The sequence below is a fragment of the Sabethes cyaneus genome, chromosome 3 (genome assembly GCF_943734655.1).
Source record: "Sabethes cyaneus chromosome 3, idSabCyanKW18_F2, whole genome shotgun sequence".
In the NCBI taxonomy this organism is placed as follows: domain Eukaryota; kingdom Metazoa; phylum Arthropoda; class Insecta; order Diptera; family Culicidae; genus Sabethes; species Sabethes cyaneus.
Genome location: NC_071355.1, coordinates 57,816,682 through 57,834,392, shown reverse-complemented (window position 1 = coordinate 57,834,392; position 17,711 = coordinate 57,816,682). Strand labels below are relative to the sequence as shown.

General features: G+C 39.4%; 1 protein-coding gene across 1 annotated transcript in view; it reads left to right on the top strand.

The window, feature by feature from the left end:
• Window positions 1-10,466, top strand: part of LOC128742259 (uncharacterized) — a 35,320-nt gene extending 24,854 nt beyond the window's left edge. The window contains exons 12-13 of the mRNA XM_053838559.1: window positions 6,379-6,692; window positions 9,591-10,466. Of these exons, the coding sequence (XP_053694534.1) occupies window positions 6,379-6,692; window positions 9,591-10,466 (1,190 nt within the window). The remainder of the gene's footprint in view (window positions 1-6,378; window positions 6,693-9,590) is intronic.
• The last annotated feature ends 7,245 nt before the right edge of the window (window positions 10,467-17,711 follow it).

Below are 17,711 nucleotides of genomic sequence, written 5' to 3'. Positions count from 1 at the left end.
AGAACACATGTCAGGTTTAGGTGCGTATAGCCCTTACGAATTTGGTTCACCTTCTCATAAAACTTGCGCGTGTCATAAGCCCGTAATAATAGTTCCAGCTCCTCACAATCCCTGTCCTCCTTTTCTGCTCAGGGTCGTGGTCAACTCATTCCGCGCTCGTCGAAACTTGGCCAAATTCCAAGTTTTTCCAAGCTCTTTTTTCCTTCGAGTGTACCATATTTCATCTGTTTTCAAAAGTCGAAACACCTAGCTCTGCAAAGTAAGACAGAGCTTCATCCAGCATGCGCGAAGTTTTCGGCAACTCGCGGGATGTCTAATTGAGGAATGTTTAACCAAGGAGGGAGGCTTTGCCGCGAGATTTAAACCGTCAAGAGTGTTGACCTCACATGTACTGCTACTAGGTTATGGTCTGAGTCGATATCCGCAGCCTGTAGAGAGCCTGGTAGGGATGCTATACCGGTTTTACTGAAACCGGTTTTACCGGTATTACCGGGCTATTTTCCAATACCGAATTACCGGTTTTTCCACGATCAAAAACCGGTATTTTCGTAATTTTTTTGCACTCCATGGGTTACTCGTCGCCAATTTCCCATTTGTCTCAGAAGTCATAAATTTGATCGAGCCATCTTGCATGTTGAGTCCCTCTGTTCCTGGTGCCGATGGGGTCGTTGAAGAGAACTGTCTTCCGGCGTCTTCGACGTTTCCACCCCACCGTAGCTTACCGATTTTCGTCAGCTGTACGATGAATCTCCCCGAGCAATGCCTTTAGTTCGTGATTTATACGCCTCTGCCACTCTCTGCCTTCAGTTTGTACTCCACCAAATATCATCTACAGCATCTTTCGGTCAAACACGGCAAGGTCGCGTATTTCCACCGTGAGCGATGTCACAGCTTCAAGTCCGTAAAGAACTACCGGTTAAATAAGGGTTTCCCAAGTAACCAAATGTTCCGATAAAAGGGGATTCTTTGGCTTAATCAGCCAACGAAATGATTATGAATAGAACTCTATTCAACTTCATTTTTAAGTAATTAACCGTACTTTCAAGTTCGTATTAGATGATTAAACTTCGAAGGGAATACAAAGTAACTTCTAACAGAACTAGAAAGCTCGCAAAAAGTATACTTAAGTCGCTATATAGAACACTGTTCAGCCCAAAAAGAAACTCCAATAATTTTAGAAATAAAAAAAAGATTGGGGGAATATTTTCCCACTTCTTTTTGTTTTGCAGATTCATGACATTTCTCATTAACTAAGGCATTTAATTTCGGTTAATAGCCGACTGTTTTTTTTTTTAATATTAATTTATTGTAACTTACCACACACCACCAACCAAAATCTCGGGGATTTGAACTCGAGTACTTCTTTTCGGTGACTTAGACGCATACCACTGCTCCGTTGCTGGAATATGTGATTTGCATCGTTTTACTCGATTTGCTAATTTCTCATTTATCACAGCCCCGAAACTAACTTACACTTAATAACAACTCATCGGCAAAATTCATGTCACTAGCGGCGTCAGAGATGGTGCAATGCATTAGGATAGGCTTGCAACGCGGAACGCTCAGGTTCAAATCCAGCAGCGGTCGGTGTTAGTTAGGCTTTTTTATATGGTCTATCTTAATCGCATGACCGACGCAACCGACTTTACAAAAGTTAGGATGAGGCGGAGGAAGAAAATAGAAAAGTATAAAAATAGAACTAAAAGTGCTGTTTTATAAACTCTTGCCGAAGTTTCTTTAGAAGCTGCTTAGCGCTCTATGCAGCGAACTTAAGGCAACTTTGAGTTCGGTTAATTACAAGTAAAGCTGCTTAGCCAGCTATAGATCCATAGACATAAAGCTTGCTAACCTTCCTTAGACACCATTATCCGAACTCTAAGTTACTTTGAAGTTATATGTTGAACTTCCAAGCTGCATATTGGACTTTCAAGTTGCTATAGATATTAACGGTACTTTAATGAGAATGAAGTTCGGTTTACAAATGTAGTGTCTAGTTGTTCAGCAAGAAAGTTCTGCGGAACTAAATTTGAACCAATTATGAACTTTCAAGTTTGTTTCTTAAGTGAAATTCGAACTTTTGGTTGCTTGGGTTGGTACATTGTCTGCTTGGTACGGCGGCGTATGCTTCTTGATCGTAGCGTTTTGCGAAGAGCAAAGTAGGTCCGATTTCTTGCTTATATACGCCAAATAATTAAGAATATTGCGCAATAGAAGAAATATCAGAGAAGCTGTTCAGAAAATCTTCAGTGAAAATACTCTGTTAACTCTAGAGAAATGTCAGAACACAACAGGGAAAAGAAATTCTTTCGGTTGCTAGAACAAACTGGAATAGAAATAACTTTATGTTTAGTTAGAATAACCTGTTGGCAGGGCTGAGACAATTCTGCGGGCTTCAATCATCGCTTCGATCGTTTCAGTCCGATCTGAGAAACAACGATACGCTTTACTTAAGCGATGAGGAATTGGTGAAGAAAGAAGATTTTGTCGCAGTTCTAGAACCAGCCTGCTGCTGTCGAATTGCTGTAGCGGTAAAATTGCAAACTTTACTACCTACGAACTCTAAAACTACTCTTGGAACACCTTTCAGGTACCGCACAACTGCTGTTCGGGTTACTGTATCGGTAGAATTTCAGAGAGAGCTCGTATATTTAAATTTATTCGTTTTATAATTAACCGCACTATTCGTGATGACTTTATAATATTCTTCAAGGTTTCAAGGATGTTTTGATAACAAAATATTGCAAGGTTTTATTACTTTAACCCTTTATAAGGCAGTGGCAACTATATTGCCACTAACAAAAAATTTTTATTTTGCTTCTATAATTATAATGATGTCATTATAGACGCAAAACAAATATTTTTCGTTGGTGGCAAAATAATTGCCACGGCCTTATAAAGGGTTAAAAGTCAATGGAATATACCAACCCTGATATTTCATCTGCCCCTCGACGTTGGGCCCCAAACAACAATGGCCGCTCCATAGAACTTCTATGAAGTGATTTCCCGCTCTGCGCTTTTGACATTTAGATTTTAGTCATAGAAAAATGGCGATGTGCCGGGGGGTCGATAATAGCAACAATAAATCTGATTGATCAGATTGTTACCGTTTTCATAGCTCTATAGAACTAACAGATTTATGTATTACGGCTTGACAAGCAACCGTAATAAGAAATCATAAGAGGCGTGGTACATCTAATTAGTTTTATCGTGGTAATCTAAGAAACCTCAATAAATTTGATTTATTAACATTTTTATTGTGGTTTTATAGCTAGCTAACGGGTGACAACTAAAATTTTGGAATTGCACAACAACAAACGGACTCAGAGAGAAATGAGAGTGTGTATGTGTTAGCTCTCTCTCCTCTTTCTGTCAGTATTTTTTGTTTTGTTTATACTTACCCACTTTTGCTTAAAATGGCGTCGAAACAAGAAGCATTTTGAGAGCGCGTTGTACACTTCTATTGCAAAATTGCACAAAGATCTCGGCAAAAAGTATACGGTACAACATTTTAAAACCGAAAAGCTTGCGGCTTCGACTGTTTACCATGCCCTAAGAGTCTCAATAACTACTTGTGGAAAATTTTGGACGTTATTTTTCTCCTACCTTCAACAACAATGATTCCATGAGCCAACGGGATGCCGCAAAACAGTTCAACTGTTCCCAACAGTACATCTACAAAACATTAAAAAGAGTTCGAATAATATGCCAAAAGAAGACAAGAGCCCCGGAGTACACTGAGGAACAGATTCCGACGTTGAAATCCCAATGCCGCTGGTTGATAGAAAATTATTCCGAATTTATGTTTCATTTGTATGGGAGCCCTCCCTCTCAGTGGGGGGAGGGGTCTCTAACCATCATAAGAATCTTCCCCGGCCTCAAAAAACCCTATATGCAAATTTTCACGCCGATCGGTTTAGTAGTTTTCGACTCTATTAAGTACATACAGACAGACAGAAATCCATTTTTATAGGTATAGAAGATAATTCTTAGCATACAATATTAAAGGAAGCAAATACTGACTGCAATTGATTTTCAGTTCAATAACTAACATATACTCGTAGTTTTGTAGTTTTTTGTGTGGATTTAACCCAAATGGTCATACATCACTTTATTCGTAGTTGTAACATTAATCTTGTCACAGTCACATAAAAAATCATTAGGACTGTCGGACTGATTTTTTGAATGTAATTCTCAAAACATCGAAGTACTAGAAGTAATTTTCTAAAAGTTGTAAAAATCAATTTTTAGTCAAGTAACTCTCTGATGTTGTTTGCCTCATTTATTTCGCATTCTGTCAAGAGACAAGTAAATATTTCATGGTCATTATTTTAGATTTATCAATCGATAGCTTAGCGACTGCAATTTTTATTTCTTTCAAATAAGGCCATTGCAAATCATTTCAAAAGTTTTTGTCACCACCCCACCTCGGAAATTGGCTTGAAAAGTCGGAGGGCAAAAAAATAATTTGTAGGATATTAGTCGAATTTTTTTTAATAAAATCAATTGTCTTTGGGCTCTACAGCCTGAAAAACTTGAAAAACGAGTGTACGAGTTGAGTTAACGCTTCTAGCATGAAATGGAAAAGGAAATTCAAACAGCGGAATTTCCGAAAATCGGCCAAAAAAATTTTCTTTCGTTTTTGTCTCTTTTTCGCAGATTTTTGCATGGTAATTAACAACGAATATATTTAAATCAAGAAGATATTTGGTTTTCACGTTTAAACTTAAAATAAAAATGTCTAAAATCCATATTTTTTTGCTCGATTAAAAAATTCTCTGTTTTTTTTCGCACCCCCTTCAGTGGCCCAACACCGGAGGAACAAAAACTTTTTAAAATATTTGTAATGGCCTTAGACAAAACTAATACATGTGGGACGTGGGAGCTTTTCTTTGGGAGGGAGTACACTGTAAGGAAGTTGAAACTGGTAGATGATTATATAATGTGTTTTGTTTTGTAAGTAAATTTTCCCCGCCTTTAACAACAAAATGTTGTTTTACCCAACAAACAGTAAAGTGATATGTTCATTGTAACCCATTCTGCATATTAACGGTATGAAAACACGCTGATATCAAGTTCTTACTAACGCACTTGAACGTGAAAACTCTAATCATTGGATGTTGGTTTAAAATAATTAATTCAGCTTCCCGTCGTTATCCCAACGAACGTTAAATGGTATTATTCATCCTCGCTCTGCACCATAGATGCCAAACGTACTACAATCATCGATACCGATCGCTACATCCTTTGGCTTTATACTTTACCAAATATTTGCTCTTCTCAACGAAACACACTGGTTTGACTTAGTCAGCCTCTTGAACGGCAATCCTCCATACATACTGTAGATAACAATTGCTAATTACCCGCCTGTCTGGCAAAGTTTACTGATCCAATAGATTGTATCGCTTACCACCAGTCGCACAAGCACAGCTAGCTAACCCAAAATCACTTATATCATAGCCATTGCCTATCCAGTAGAGAGTTTCAAGCTTTCACGTAAATTTGCATTGCTAGTAGATTCCGCCTCTCCATCCTGCTGCTAACCCAAGTGGCCAATATTTGCATGCTAATGAACGGTTCATCAATCATCCTTCTCCAAAGCTGGCCAAGAAACGAGAACCGATCTATCGGTCATTCTATCCTTTCGTAGTATAATCACTCACTAGAGAGGCTCCAACACTCATGCTCTGTAGATTTGTTAGAAAAAATTGGTCGGAAGCTTGTTCAGAACGAACCGAAACAAAAAAAAATAACATACTGAACAGGCTTGCACAACATTTTTTCTAAGCCCTGCTACCAATCTTTTCAGACCTGCTAACACACGCAATAACATCACTCGCCCGAAGCTATCACAACAACCCTCGCGATGTGCAGTTGATAGATTAATTCGAAACGATTTGTCGATTGGCATGATTCATTGTTCAAAGTCCTTCCGTTAGTTGCGCCAAAGCTTGCAGTACGGGTGAAATGTTGACTCCAGCATGGCGTAACGACGGAAGGCAGCCAAAATTGAAAAAAATTCAAAATTGCTTTTCGTAACAGTTGCACTAAGCACGGACAAGTGGTACTATCCGGAATCCTTTCCGGAATAAATGAGTAGTCTAGAGTTATTGTTGCGGAAACAGCATGTTTCGGACACAAGCAAGCACTGAAGGGCAATCGTCACAAATCGGTCATCGAGTTTCAGTCCTGTGGCACAAGTGAACACCGAATCTAATGTTTTGTTTTATCTTTTCATCTTTCTTCACGTTTACTTCTTCTCAATTGCTGTTCCAAATCATGATTATTCCCTCCTGAACCGCCCAATTAACCCGAACATCCTTCCGAAATGTACGTATTTTGTTTACCCAAACACGGTACCGCACAAACACACATTCACAGGTTCCCTGGAGGAACAGGAGTTCTTCGGCGAGGTGCTGCTCGGCATCAAGCAGGTCATCCAGACGCATATGAAGGAAATACAGGTCAAATTTCAGGACAAATTTTTCAACCTAGAGCTGGAGGTCAAAAAACGTGACGACATCATATCAAAGCTGCAGAACCGAATCCACGAACTGGAACGGGAGCAACACGAGCTGGACGACAACGACGACGACGACATGTCGCTGCAACACCAGCATCATCATCATCATCAGCGTCAGTCTGGTTCTTCCGGCAGCGGCACGTCCAGGTCTTCCGACGAGCTGCCATTTATGGTGAGTGGTGAATGTATTAGTGCCTGTTAACTCGCACACTCAGCTTACGCAAATTTATGAATACGTTGACTTAGGTCGAAACTACCATGAATTTATTTATATAATCTACTAGCTGTTATTGAAACGGGGGGTGGCCCCCGCAGTGGCCGGCGCTTCCTACGGCAGGTCGCCGGCAACACTCGCGGCCTGTGGCCGTCTCGCGCTGAATTATCTAATGTTACTATTGATAGTTTTTGGTGGTCTTGTTATTGATTAATGTTTTATGAAAGAGTCTAAAATTTCTCGAGTGCGATTAGTTTTTGAGTTACGCAAAAATTTCTGTTTTATTTGTTCCCTCCTAAAAAGGGAGAGGGGTCCTAATTCATCATAGAAAAAAATCATGCCTCCAAAAACACCCACATGCCAAATATGGTTCCATTTGATTAATTAGTTCTCGAGTTATGACGAAATTTGTCTTTCATTTACATGGAAGCCCTCCCTCTTAAAAGGGAGAGGGGTCATTATTCCCCTCCTAAAATGGGGAGGGGTCTCAATTCACCATTGAAAAAATTCTTGTCTCCAAAATCACCCACATGTAAAATTTTGTTCCATTTGCTTGATTAGTTCTCGAGTTATGAGGAAATTTGTGTTTCATTTGTGTGTGAGCTCCCCCTCTTAGTGGGGGGAGCCCCACTGGCCCCAAAAACCCTATATAAAACCCCTATATGCAAATTTTCACACCGATCGGTTCAGTAGTTTTCGATTCTATAATGAACATTCGGGCAGACAGACAGAAATGCATTTTTATAGGCATAGATTTATATGGAAGCCCCCCTCTTAGTGAGGGGAGGGATCTCTATCCATCATAAGAACCTTCCCTGGCACCAAAAACTCCCACATGCAAATTTTCACTCCGATTGGTTCAGTAGTTTTCGATTCTATAAGGAACATAGGGCAGACAGAAATCCATTTTTATAGGCATAGATTTGTATGGGAGCCCCCCCTCTTAGTGGGGGGAGGGGTCTTTTTCCGTCGAGAGAACCTTGTCTGGCCCCAATAACCCCTACATGCAAATTTTCACGCTGATCGGTTCAGTAGTTTTCGATTCTATAAGGAACATAGGATCAGACAGACAGACAGTCAGAAATCCATTTTTATAGGTATAGAAGACTATATACTATTTATACAGCAATTCCGTGAACTTAAATTTTACATGCTTTCAGAAAATTTCAGATCCGTAATTTTCATTTCCGGTTGTCCCCTTCTCAGTGAGGGTGGTCTCAAAAATCAACATTTCAAAATACACAAAAATATTTGTTTGAAGCTCAACTTTTTATATTAGTAAAACATGAAAAATATCCGTTGTCATTGTTTAAGGACCAAAAAGACCCATCATTTTCGGCATATTTTTATATGACAGCTGAGATTTTCTTACATCACATGCTGACATTGCGAAGCGTATTATCACAGAACAGAAGTGGAAGCATAAATCCAAACACGTACGTGCTACTTTCTACAGATAGGGGAAAAGTGTATAATGTGCCCCCCCTAAGAATAAATGGATATATCTCCGTTATACTTCCCCAAATTAACGTTACAACTACGTGTATATGTTGGTACTTAAGCTGACAACCAATTGCAATTGTTTATTTCATTTAGTATTGTGGAATAAACATGCTAGGAATTATTTAATAAAAGCACCTAAATGTTGTGTTTCTCGTCTGCGCGGGGTAAAATGCCCCACCTGCGGTATAATATGCCCAATGCGGTAATTTGAGTATTTCTACCAGTGACAGACCAACTCTATTTTGTAGAAAGTAAAACTATTTCCTTTGTTTTGCAAAATATCGTTATTTTATGTAAAATAAACCTAGTTTCGGCCTTCTGGTGCACTTTTTCTTTTCTGCATGGGGCACATTATACGCAGCTGTGGCGTTTTGTACCGGGTAGTTGAATTACCTAGAATTTGGACGTTGGTAATAAATTATTCCCACCACGGTTACTCTACAATACTAATTGAATTAAATAATGGCAATCGACTTCAACTTAGATCTGTTTACATAGTTTTAAAGCCACATTTGCAAGGGGGGCAAATTGCACCACCGCAAGTGGGGCATTTTGGCCTGCTTTTACTTATTTGAAAAAGTATTAAATGTTAAAGCAAGTCAAGCGTTTCATACCGTTATTTTTAGCAGGGATGTCATTTTGAAGTTCACTTTACGCAATCGAATCGCAACAACCGGTTATTTACAGATTTTGACAAGAAAATAGCTTATGGAAATGACGCCAAAAGTTACATCGGAAGCTGCTCAAAAACAAATTTATTTTTGTTTTGTTTTTACAGCATGTGACAACTGTCATACTTGCATAGTAGGCTAGTTCCATCAAATACTATGGTTTCTGGGTGGTTTTGCATTTTAATTTCGCTTGTTTAGCGAAAAACGAAGGGGGGGCACATTGGCCACGGGGGGCACGTTATACATAATTCCCCTACTAGCGAACCTGACGGTAGTGAGTCACTTTTTTCCACGAATACACACGAACGCATACGAATGCACACGAAAGCATGTGAACGCTGCTATGCGATTGGCAGCGAGCGTTCTGCTTATATTCTATATGAAAACCTTCCCAAAGAAAAATAAAAACAAAAAGTTCCCTGTCACCAGTTTTGATCGCTGAATCGTTCGGACTTCCACTTCTATTCTGTGGTATTATTGTTGTTTGATTGTTGTTGTTGTCTAGCTTTTCTACACACACAAATAGAACATTTTTAGCGCGTACGAACTTGACCCGAACGTGGCCAAAATGACGAAAATATGCGTAATGAGACTTTAATGAAACAAAATGGTGCATATACATACTATATAAAGAAACATAACCTGATTAATACTACAGCATGTATAATTTTTCTCATTCCAGCGTGGAGATTCCCTCGATACGATCTTCGCGTCGTCGCCTCACTCGGAGTCGGATGGACCGCGAGCGCAAAAGACGCGTAATCGAAAACCTCGTGGATCGCCACGCCACCGGCCGCTACGGAATCGTCCAACCTGGGACGAAAGTACCGATCAGGATAGCTTCGACCGTAAGGATTCCCCACCCGGATATGCCACCGTGTCTTCCAGCAGTTACCAACAGCCACCTCCCGTCCCTCCGAGACGAATGTCTACTTCCTCCGGTGGGGAGCGAATTCAAAGCCCCTACCGGGATATTGTGATATCGCAGCTCACTGGAAACATCATTTCCGACAGTGTAGTTGTGAACATTGAAACGAGCTCTAGTTCGGAACAATCACATTCGGAAAATGATGGTAATTATGGGGAGGAAGAAGCCGAGGAGGAAATGAATGCTGAAGAAGGTCTTGAAGAAGAAGAAGCCGAAGACGAGGATGAGTTCATCAGTGAGTCAGGGAGGTTGGTACACAATCAAGGTAATTGCAGTAGTGAAGATGACTTCGATGGGGACGATGATGATGACGACGATGATGAACCGATGGATCACAGTGACTGGGAGGTGAGAATGCTGGCAGCAGAATTGAAAAAACGGGAAAGTGTAAGCACCGAGTTGCCTAGCGACCCGGAGGACAGAGCAGGACAGCTACGCAGACGGCGAAAGCCAAGTGAATCAGACACCGAAGTAAGTGGCATGGAGTTGGAAGGTTTGAGAAGACCCCGAGCATCCAGCCTAGATCAGCACAATTTAAGGCGAGTAGCCAGTGTCAGTCACGGTACCGGCAGGCGGCGCAGTTCGATCTTCAAGGCAATGAGCTTCGATCGAGACAAAGATCGTCTCTGAGAATTAAGGCTCAAATGTGAAGTGTGCATGTTCACCAGCATCACCAACGTGGTGATCATCGAGTGGAGCAAGCGATAAACAATAAGTAAGTGTGAACGAGTTTGTGTGAAAACCCAACTGCAAGAACCAACGTATATGAAAAACGCACTATTAGAAAATAATAAAAAAGAAAAATCAACTGTTGACATGAAACAGCTACTAGAGTATATTTAGTTTAGAACCCACGATCAACCAAATCCTTGTGGAATAGCGGCAACATTTTTAGGGTGAGTTTACGAGAGTTTGTTATACCAGTTTGAGCTTGAAGCGAGTGTTCGTTGCAATGAAAACAGAGAACTTTTATCGCACGTTTAGCACACAGTAACAAACGTCAAACTATAAAGCATTTACTTACTAAGTCGTTACAAATCTAGTCTTTTTCATATTTCGAACAAATATCGATTGTTATCATGGTTTGGTAGCTGAGTGAGGCCAGTAAGCAGCAGGCAAAACAAGTATTCCCAACTAGTGAAGAGTTTTATAATAAAATTAAAGTTACTACTACATACGACATCTAGCAACGTAAACATCACTATGTAATAACTTTCATTAGTTACCGATTATAGCACTAAAAAGAATTTTTAAACTGTTACTAAAGAGCATTAAATCCCGTCCAAAACAATTACGATTAGTTTCAACAATCATTAAATGATCGAAACTTTATTCAGTATTGCCATGAAGAAAAAAAAACGACTCCACCATCCATCATCGTCCATGCGTATGAACATTTCCGCTTTCGTTGACAAGCAAAACGAAACTTGAAAATTGTTTAAAATTATGGTTCAGTTACAGGTTAAATGATTACAAGGCACTCAATTCTTCATAAAATTTCAACCTAAAATTATGGCAATTAAACAATCTTAAACAGTATCTAGCTATCTATCATTAAACCTTGGACTAAACCCTCCAAACTATGATTGCTCTGAAGGATTGGGTTACGCATTTTCTATGCTGAAACTGTGCACCTAAAGCTTACAGTCTCTAAAGGAGCAATTAACAACTACATTGATTGTTTCTCAGAAAACCGAATTTAGAAACTATTCAACATCCGGCATATTATAATAAAAATATCGAAAGCAAAAAAGTACTAACTTAGCACAAATCAGTGTGTTGTATCAAACTCGGTTTTAGCTCCAGCCTATCCACAATAGTTCTATGACAAACTCTACATTCGAGGCTATGCAGGATGCAGTTGCTGGTGGCAGGAAGCAGGTACTAATTGGCATGGGTCACAATTTGATATCAAAGTTTCTACCATTAACGAATACAAACTAAACACAAAATGTAATCGAAAACATACAAATAGAATATTCAACCGAACGGCAAACGACCAAACTTTCTAAGCTACGGTAGAGTTTTAGATCAACTAGATTTACATTAAATCCATTCAAAAAACAATGGACTAACCACAGTAAGAGAGCGCGCATATTCACACACACACCCGATTGTATCACTCATAGCGTGCAAAGCTAAAACTTTTCTTTGCAACATTGTGATAAGTACTTAACAAACGTTGTAGTTTTTTTCTGCTTAGTGACGAATGGCATTACGTTTGAAATTTATTTCAAATTTAAAGTTCCCATAACTTTCGAAAAAGCACCAAAGCAATGTGATAGCATAAAGCCAAGGACGCCTCAGTGCTATGCTGCGTTGCGCCTTCAAAAACTCCCGTAAAATACGAAGAAAACATCAAACTTCACACGTCCATGAGTTGTTGTACCAATCCACTTTTAACGAATCATTCGATAAGAAAAATACCAACCCTCGTATACACATGAGCCACACAAAGTATTCATCCGAAAAGACGTTGATTTTAGTACGACTTTTGTTACACGACAAAACTGGTTTAGATGGAACCTAGATTGAGAGCACGGGTGAATAGAAGATGATACGGAAACAGATTATAATAAATCAATTAAATTTTTTATGATTAGAATTCTACCTAGGGACAACAAAATAAATTATATTCAATAATAACCGTTGACTATGCCTGGCTGTGTTTGATTGCTTCGAAAGAAAACTTATTGATGACTGAATTACGTGTGTACGTGGGAAAAGAGTGGAACATGTGCAGTTCTAAGTACGAATTTTCAGGCCGATAAAAAAAGTGAATGTTTGATACTAACCCCGATTTATATGAACCCATTGAGAACATTTTCTTGTACTCTAAACAGCCGGCTGCGAAGTCTGTCGGTAAAGAAGGGTAATGTCTAATGACAGTTTAAGCCCACGACTTTGCTTTGCTTGCATTTTTTTATATTATTTATGTGGTTTTAACCAATTGGTCATTCACCACGCTTTGCTAGCTGTTACAGCAATGCACGCAAAGGCTCTGAGCGCTCAACACCAAACTAGCGGCTCCTGACTCTTGACGATTTGACGTTTCCTTAGCACGGGGTGTGCCTGCACTGTAAGTTAGGAGCGGCTGACGACAGCGTCTGATTAGGAACAAGCGGTTAAATTAAGAAACATGTTATCTCGGCACTACAGCTTAGATCGCATCCCCACTACGAGACTCGGTTGCGTGACCCTAGTAAGGCAACCTACCTAAACAAAATTATTGCGTAAGCTCAAGAACGTATCGGCAACTGCAGATCGCTGAGTTTTATGAATTGTGACAGCACGCTGCTCGAACAGCTAGAACCCCGGGTGTTTGGTATCGTGGTACTGCAGGAGAACTGTGACAAAGGTGAGAGGGAGTGGAAGATCCTTGTTGAAAAGGCCCTGGAAGACGGATGGAGTAGAATACGCCGGGCCGTCATTGAGACCGCAATCGCGATGCTGGTTTAACAGAGAATGCCAGCAAGTGATGAAGAAGTAAAAAGAGTTTGGAATAACTAATGTAACACGTAAGTTCTATGAGGAAGTGAACCAATGGGCCAAAACTAGCTCGTAATCCCAAGAAATCGTTTGGTGATGGTTTCATCCTGTGCAGACTTCGGCAAGTGGTACATTTTGCCCTATTTTACCCAAAAATCATGTTAAAAGTTAATTAAACAGTATAAAAACTTATTTGCCGCTCGTGAAACGAACTCAAATAGCTTCCAAATTTTGTCAAAACATCAGAAGAATCAAATTTTATCCATTCTATACTGTGCGAAATGCAAGAATAGTCCATTTTACCCAAATCAATCCCATATACATAGATAACCTAATTAAAGCGATTAAAACTAACTCAAAGGCAAAAACAGTCTTCAAAAAAATGTAGTTTATCATACTGAATAACTTTGGAGAACAGTTAAAAGCAACAAATTAATTGGATGCGGATTATTGAGCAGAATTGATTTTTATGTGAACTTTTTAAATAAATCATTATATCTCGCAACTAGCAAAAGATAATAGTTACTATATTCAGCAAAGTTGCTCATTTTATTCTATAATTCTATTCTATCATTATTCTATAATTTTTCTGAAGAAAAAAATTTTGTTTTTGCACGTATTCGAAAAACAAAAGCTTGTATCACCCTGATAGATGAATATAAGATCACCTTGATAGTTTGAAAAGATGCGCTGTATTTTATTGATAAACTTCTTCAAAGACACCTTCGTTGAAAAATTGCGATTTTTTACGCAATAGCAAATTAACGTGTTTTTGTAGATCTAGGAGAGAATCAGGCAAAACGAACCGATTGTGAATTCATCACTGTACTAAATCGATGACAATCAACTCTCCTGATGTCTTTCGAGTAAATTGGGACTATTCGAGGTCATTCCGCTATCTTTGAATTAGTTTTAATCGCTCTAATTAGGTCTTACTATGTATTTAGGGGTGAATTGGGCAAAATGGACTATACCTGCATTTCGCACAGTATGGAATGGATGGGATTTGATTCTTCTAATGTTTTGACAAAATTTGGAAGCTATTTGAGTTCGTTTCACGGGCGGCAAAAAAGTTTTTATACTGTTTAATTAGCTTTTAACATGATTGTTAGGTAAAATAGGGCAATATGGACCACTTCCCGAAGTCTGCACAGGATGAAACCATCACCAATCGATTTCCTGATTTTTTTTACATAAAAATAGGTATCTTGTAAGATTCCAAATCAGCGGCTTCTAATTCTTGGGATTACGAGCTCGTTTTTGCCCATTGTGCAATGCTGCAAAGAATACACATTAAAGGGTGTCCACTGTAAAATTACAACACTCTCAACTCAAGTTGCTATAACTTTTGAACCATTGGGCAAAATTAATTGAAATTTTGCATGGAGAAAATTCAAAATGCATTGTTTACACTGTGTGAGTCTTTTCATCACGTGTGCTGAGATCTGAAAAATGGCGTCAAAAGAACAGATCGTTCGCGAAAAAAATCTGCACAAGTACATAGAAAATGGGTTATGGACAACGAGACCTACGTGAAAGCGGACTACAAACAGATTCCGGGGAACCAGTATTTCACTACCAAGGATAAGTTTGATGTCTGGGCTATTATGAGGCAGAATCTTCTGAAACATCCTAAAATAGTCAAAACAGTTGAAAATATTAAGAAAGTATCGGTAAATATGCAAAAACATGTCGATTTTGAGGTTGTGAAAAATCTCATGGGTGGGGTTTTGGCCAAAGTACATGCATTCGGATTCGAAGGCGAAATTTGATAACTTAACGTTAAAACTAAGTTTAATTGTTTCATTTGATACCCTGAAAGTTTAATAGCAATCGGATAAAAACTCGAATTTTGCGAATTAATTTTATGTGTTGCAATTTTACCGTGGACATTTAAATTTAAAGCCTGAAATGTATAGGGACAAGGAAGGAAGCCTATACAGCAAACGCGGGTTGTTTGATAGGTTGAAGCTGTACCGAAGGTTGGGAGAAGGCGTAGTAGTTAACCTGCCAAGTAACCATAAGCATTAATCTAAAATCGTATATTGAAAATAATTCCGCATCCCTAGTGCCAAACTTTTGTATATTAGCAATCTTAATGCTTATAAAACGTATAATAACATTGTTGATGCATAGAAGCATTAACGTAAATCAGCATTAAAGAAAGCAATATATGCGCATATAACGTAACAATAAAATGCATTTAGTCAATTGCATTAAAATGAGCCGTAAGTGTTGATAAACGGCTTGTACTTGACTTCTTATTTTGCTATTCTACGGCCACTATTCGTGTCCTCTTCCACCTAACGAATGCCGTCTTTTTCTACCCTATTGGTAATGCAGGACAAGTAACTATGATATGAGAGGGAATATCACCAAGATTTAAATACGTCTAATTTCAACTCACTCAATCACATCCGCTATGGTTTAGATAGCAAAGGTGCAAGGAAACGAATGAGGTTGCATGACTAACTCCCGGTTCGAGCCCTGTCTAGGTGGTAACATTATTCAACATTTCAAAAAATGGTTCAGTTTATCCTGCTCCCCTTGAGATGCAGCAAAAAAATCGCTTGCTTTTTTAGTTTTTTAAATCCCGACCGAATCTATTTTTATTTTCCATGCCAAGCAAACGATATGCCGTCGATACTTTTTCGATACGTCGATAATGTAGACAAAATGTCATTTCGATTAAGCCTCAAGCAAACACTGATAATGTTTATTTGATGCTTGCGGTGTAGCATTTTAATAACCCGCTATTTCGCCTTTTTAGCATTATGTGAGTTCTACAGAAGTATATAAAGAAAAATATGCTTTTAATCATAGTTCTGTATGCTTATATAATGTTGTCCAAGGACTACTGTTAAGTGCTTACTGGTTACTTGGGTGGGGACACCCACAATCGAAAATAGCGCTGCAGCCCCCGATCTTCAAGAGCTACGGACACCTGAAAACTAAAAGAGCGACCGAAAAGAACAAACACCCGGCAGAAATCTACAAAAATCTAAGGAATTATCAGCTGCGGCATTTTATTGGATTTGTAAATTATAATATTTTCAGCACCAGTTCGAGTGTTAACTGCCGTCGACATCCACCGTACACGAATATTTTCATGCTTGAAAAAGCACTCATAAAGGCGCCTCAAATGTATTCGAACTGGCCGTGTAACCAAGTGAAAAAGAAAAGGGAATACGAAAAAACAACGCTAGCAAAACGACACGGGTTCACGCCGATCATCCAGCGTATTTCCGATGTACTTTTACTAAGCTAGCGTACGCGATACTAGGTGTTAGCGAAGTATTGAAAACCGATACCTCTAAAACACGGCACCGACACCGGTCAGGAGTGCTTTGTTTTGAACGTGCCATGCATTTCAACAGGCACGACAACAGCACACCGATTCAAATAAACTTTGTACTTACTTACTTACTTAAGTGGCTTGCTGTCCTAAAACAACTTGTTGAACTGTTGCTTGTTGAACAAGGTTTCTCCAGCTAACTCGGTTCTGTGCTACCTCTCTCCAATTTCCCAGACACCGAGTGCTCTCCGTCAGAACTCGCTTCACCTGGTCTAACTATCTTGCTCGCTGCGTTCCTGGTCGTTTTGTTCCTGCTGGATTTGAGGCAAACACCATCTTTGCAGGGTATAGTTATCCGGCATTCTTCCAACATGCCCTGCCCATCGTATCCGTCCAGCTTTAGCCACCTTTTGGATGCTGGGTTCGCCATAGAGCTGTGCAAGTTCATGGTTCATCCTCCGTCTCCATACTCCGTTTTCCTGTACACCGCCAAAGATCGTTCTTAGCACTCGTCGCTCGAAAACTCAGGGCACTCGTAGGTCCTCCTCAAGCATTGTCCATGTTTCATACCCGTAGAGAACAACCGGTATAATGAGCGTCTTGTACAGGGTACACTTTGTACGAAGGCTTAGTCTTCTCGACCGCAGTTACTTGTGATGCCCATAGTAAGTACGACTTCCGCTGATAAATTCGTCGACTATATCAACCTCATCGCCGTCGATCAATATACTACCGCTGGCAAGCATGTACTTGTTCTAGACGTATTTACCTTTAAACCAATCTTTAGTCTTGTATACTGTTCAGCTAACGCCACAAATGTTCTGCAGACATCAGAGACTATCACCTTGACGATACCCTCTTGTGGTTCGTATGAACTTGACAATCCACCCAAAATCCGGACACAGCACTGTGCACCAGCCATCGTAGATTTAAGGTGAAATGAGTCGTCATCGATTCTGACAATTTTAAAAACAGTTTTTGTGTTTGAAACAAAAATTCTGCTCATGAAAATATATTCGCTATGTTCAGATTGGCAAGAAGAATGCAGTATTTATATTTGTATAAACAGAAACCCGCTTTTGGGCCCAAAA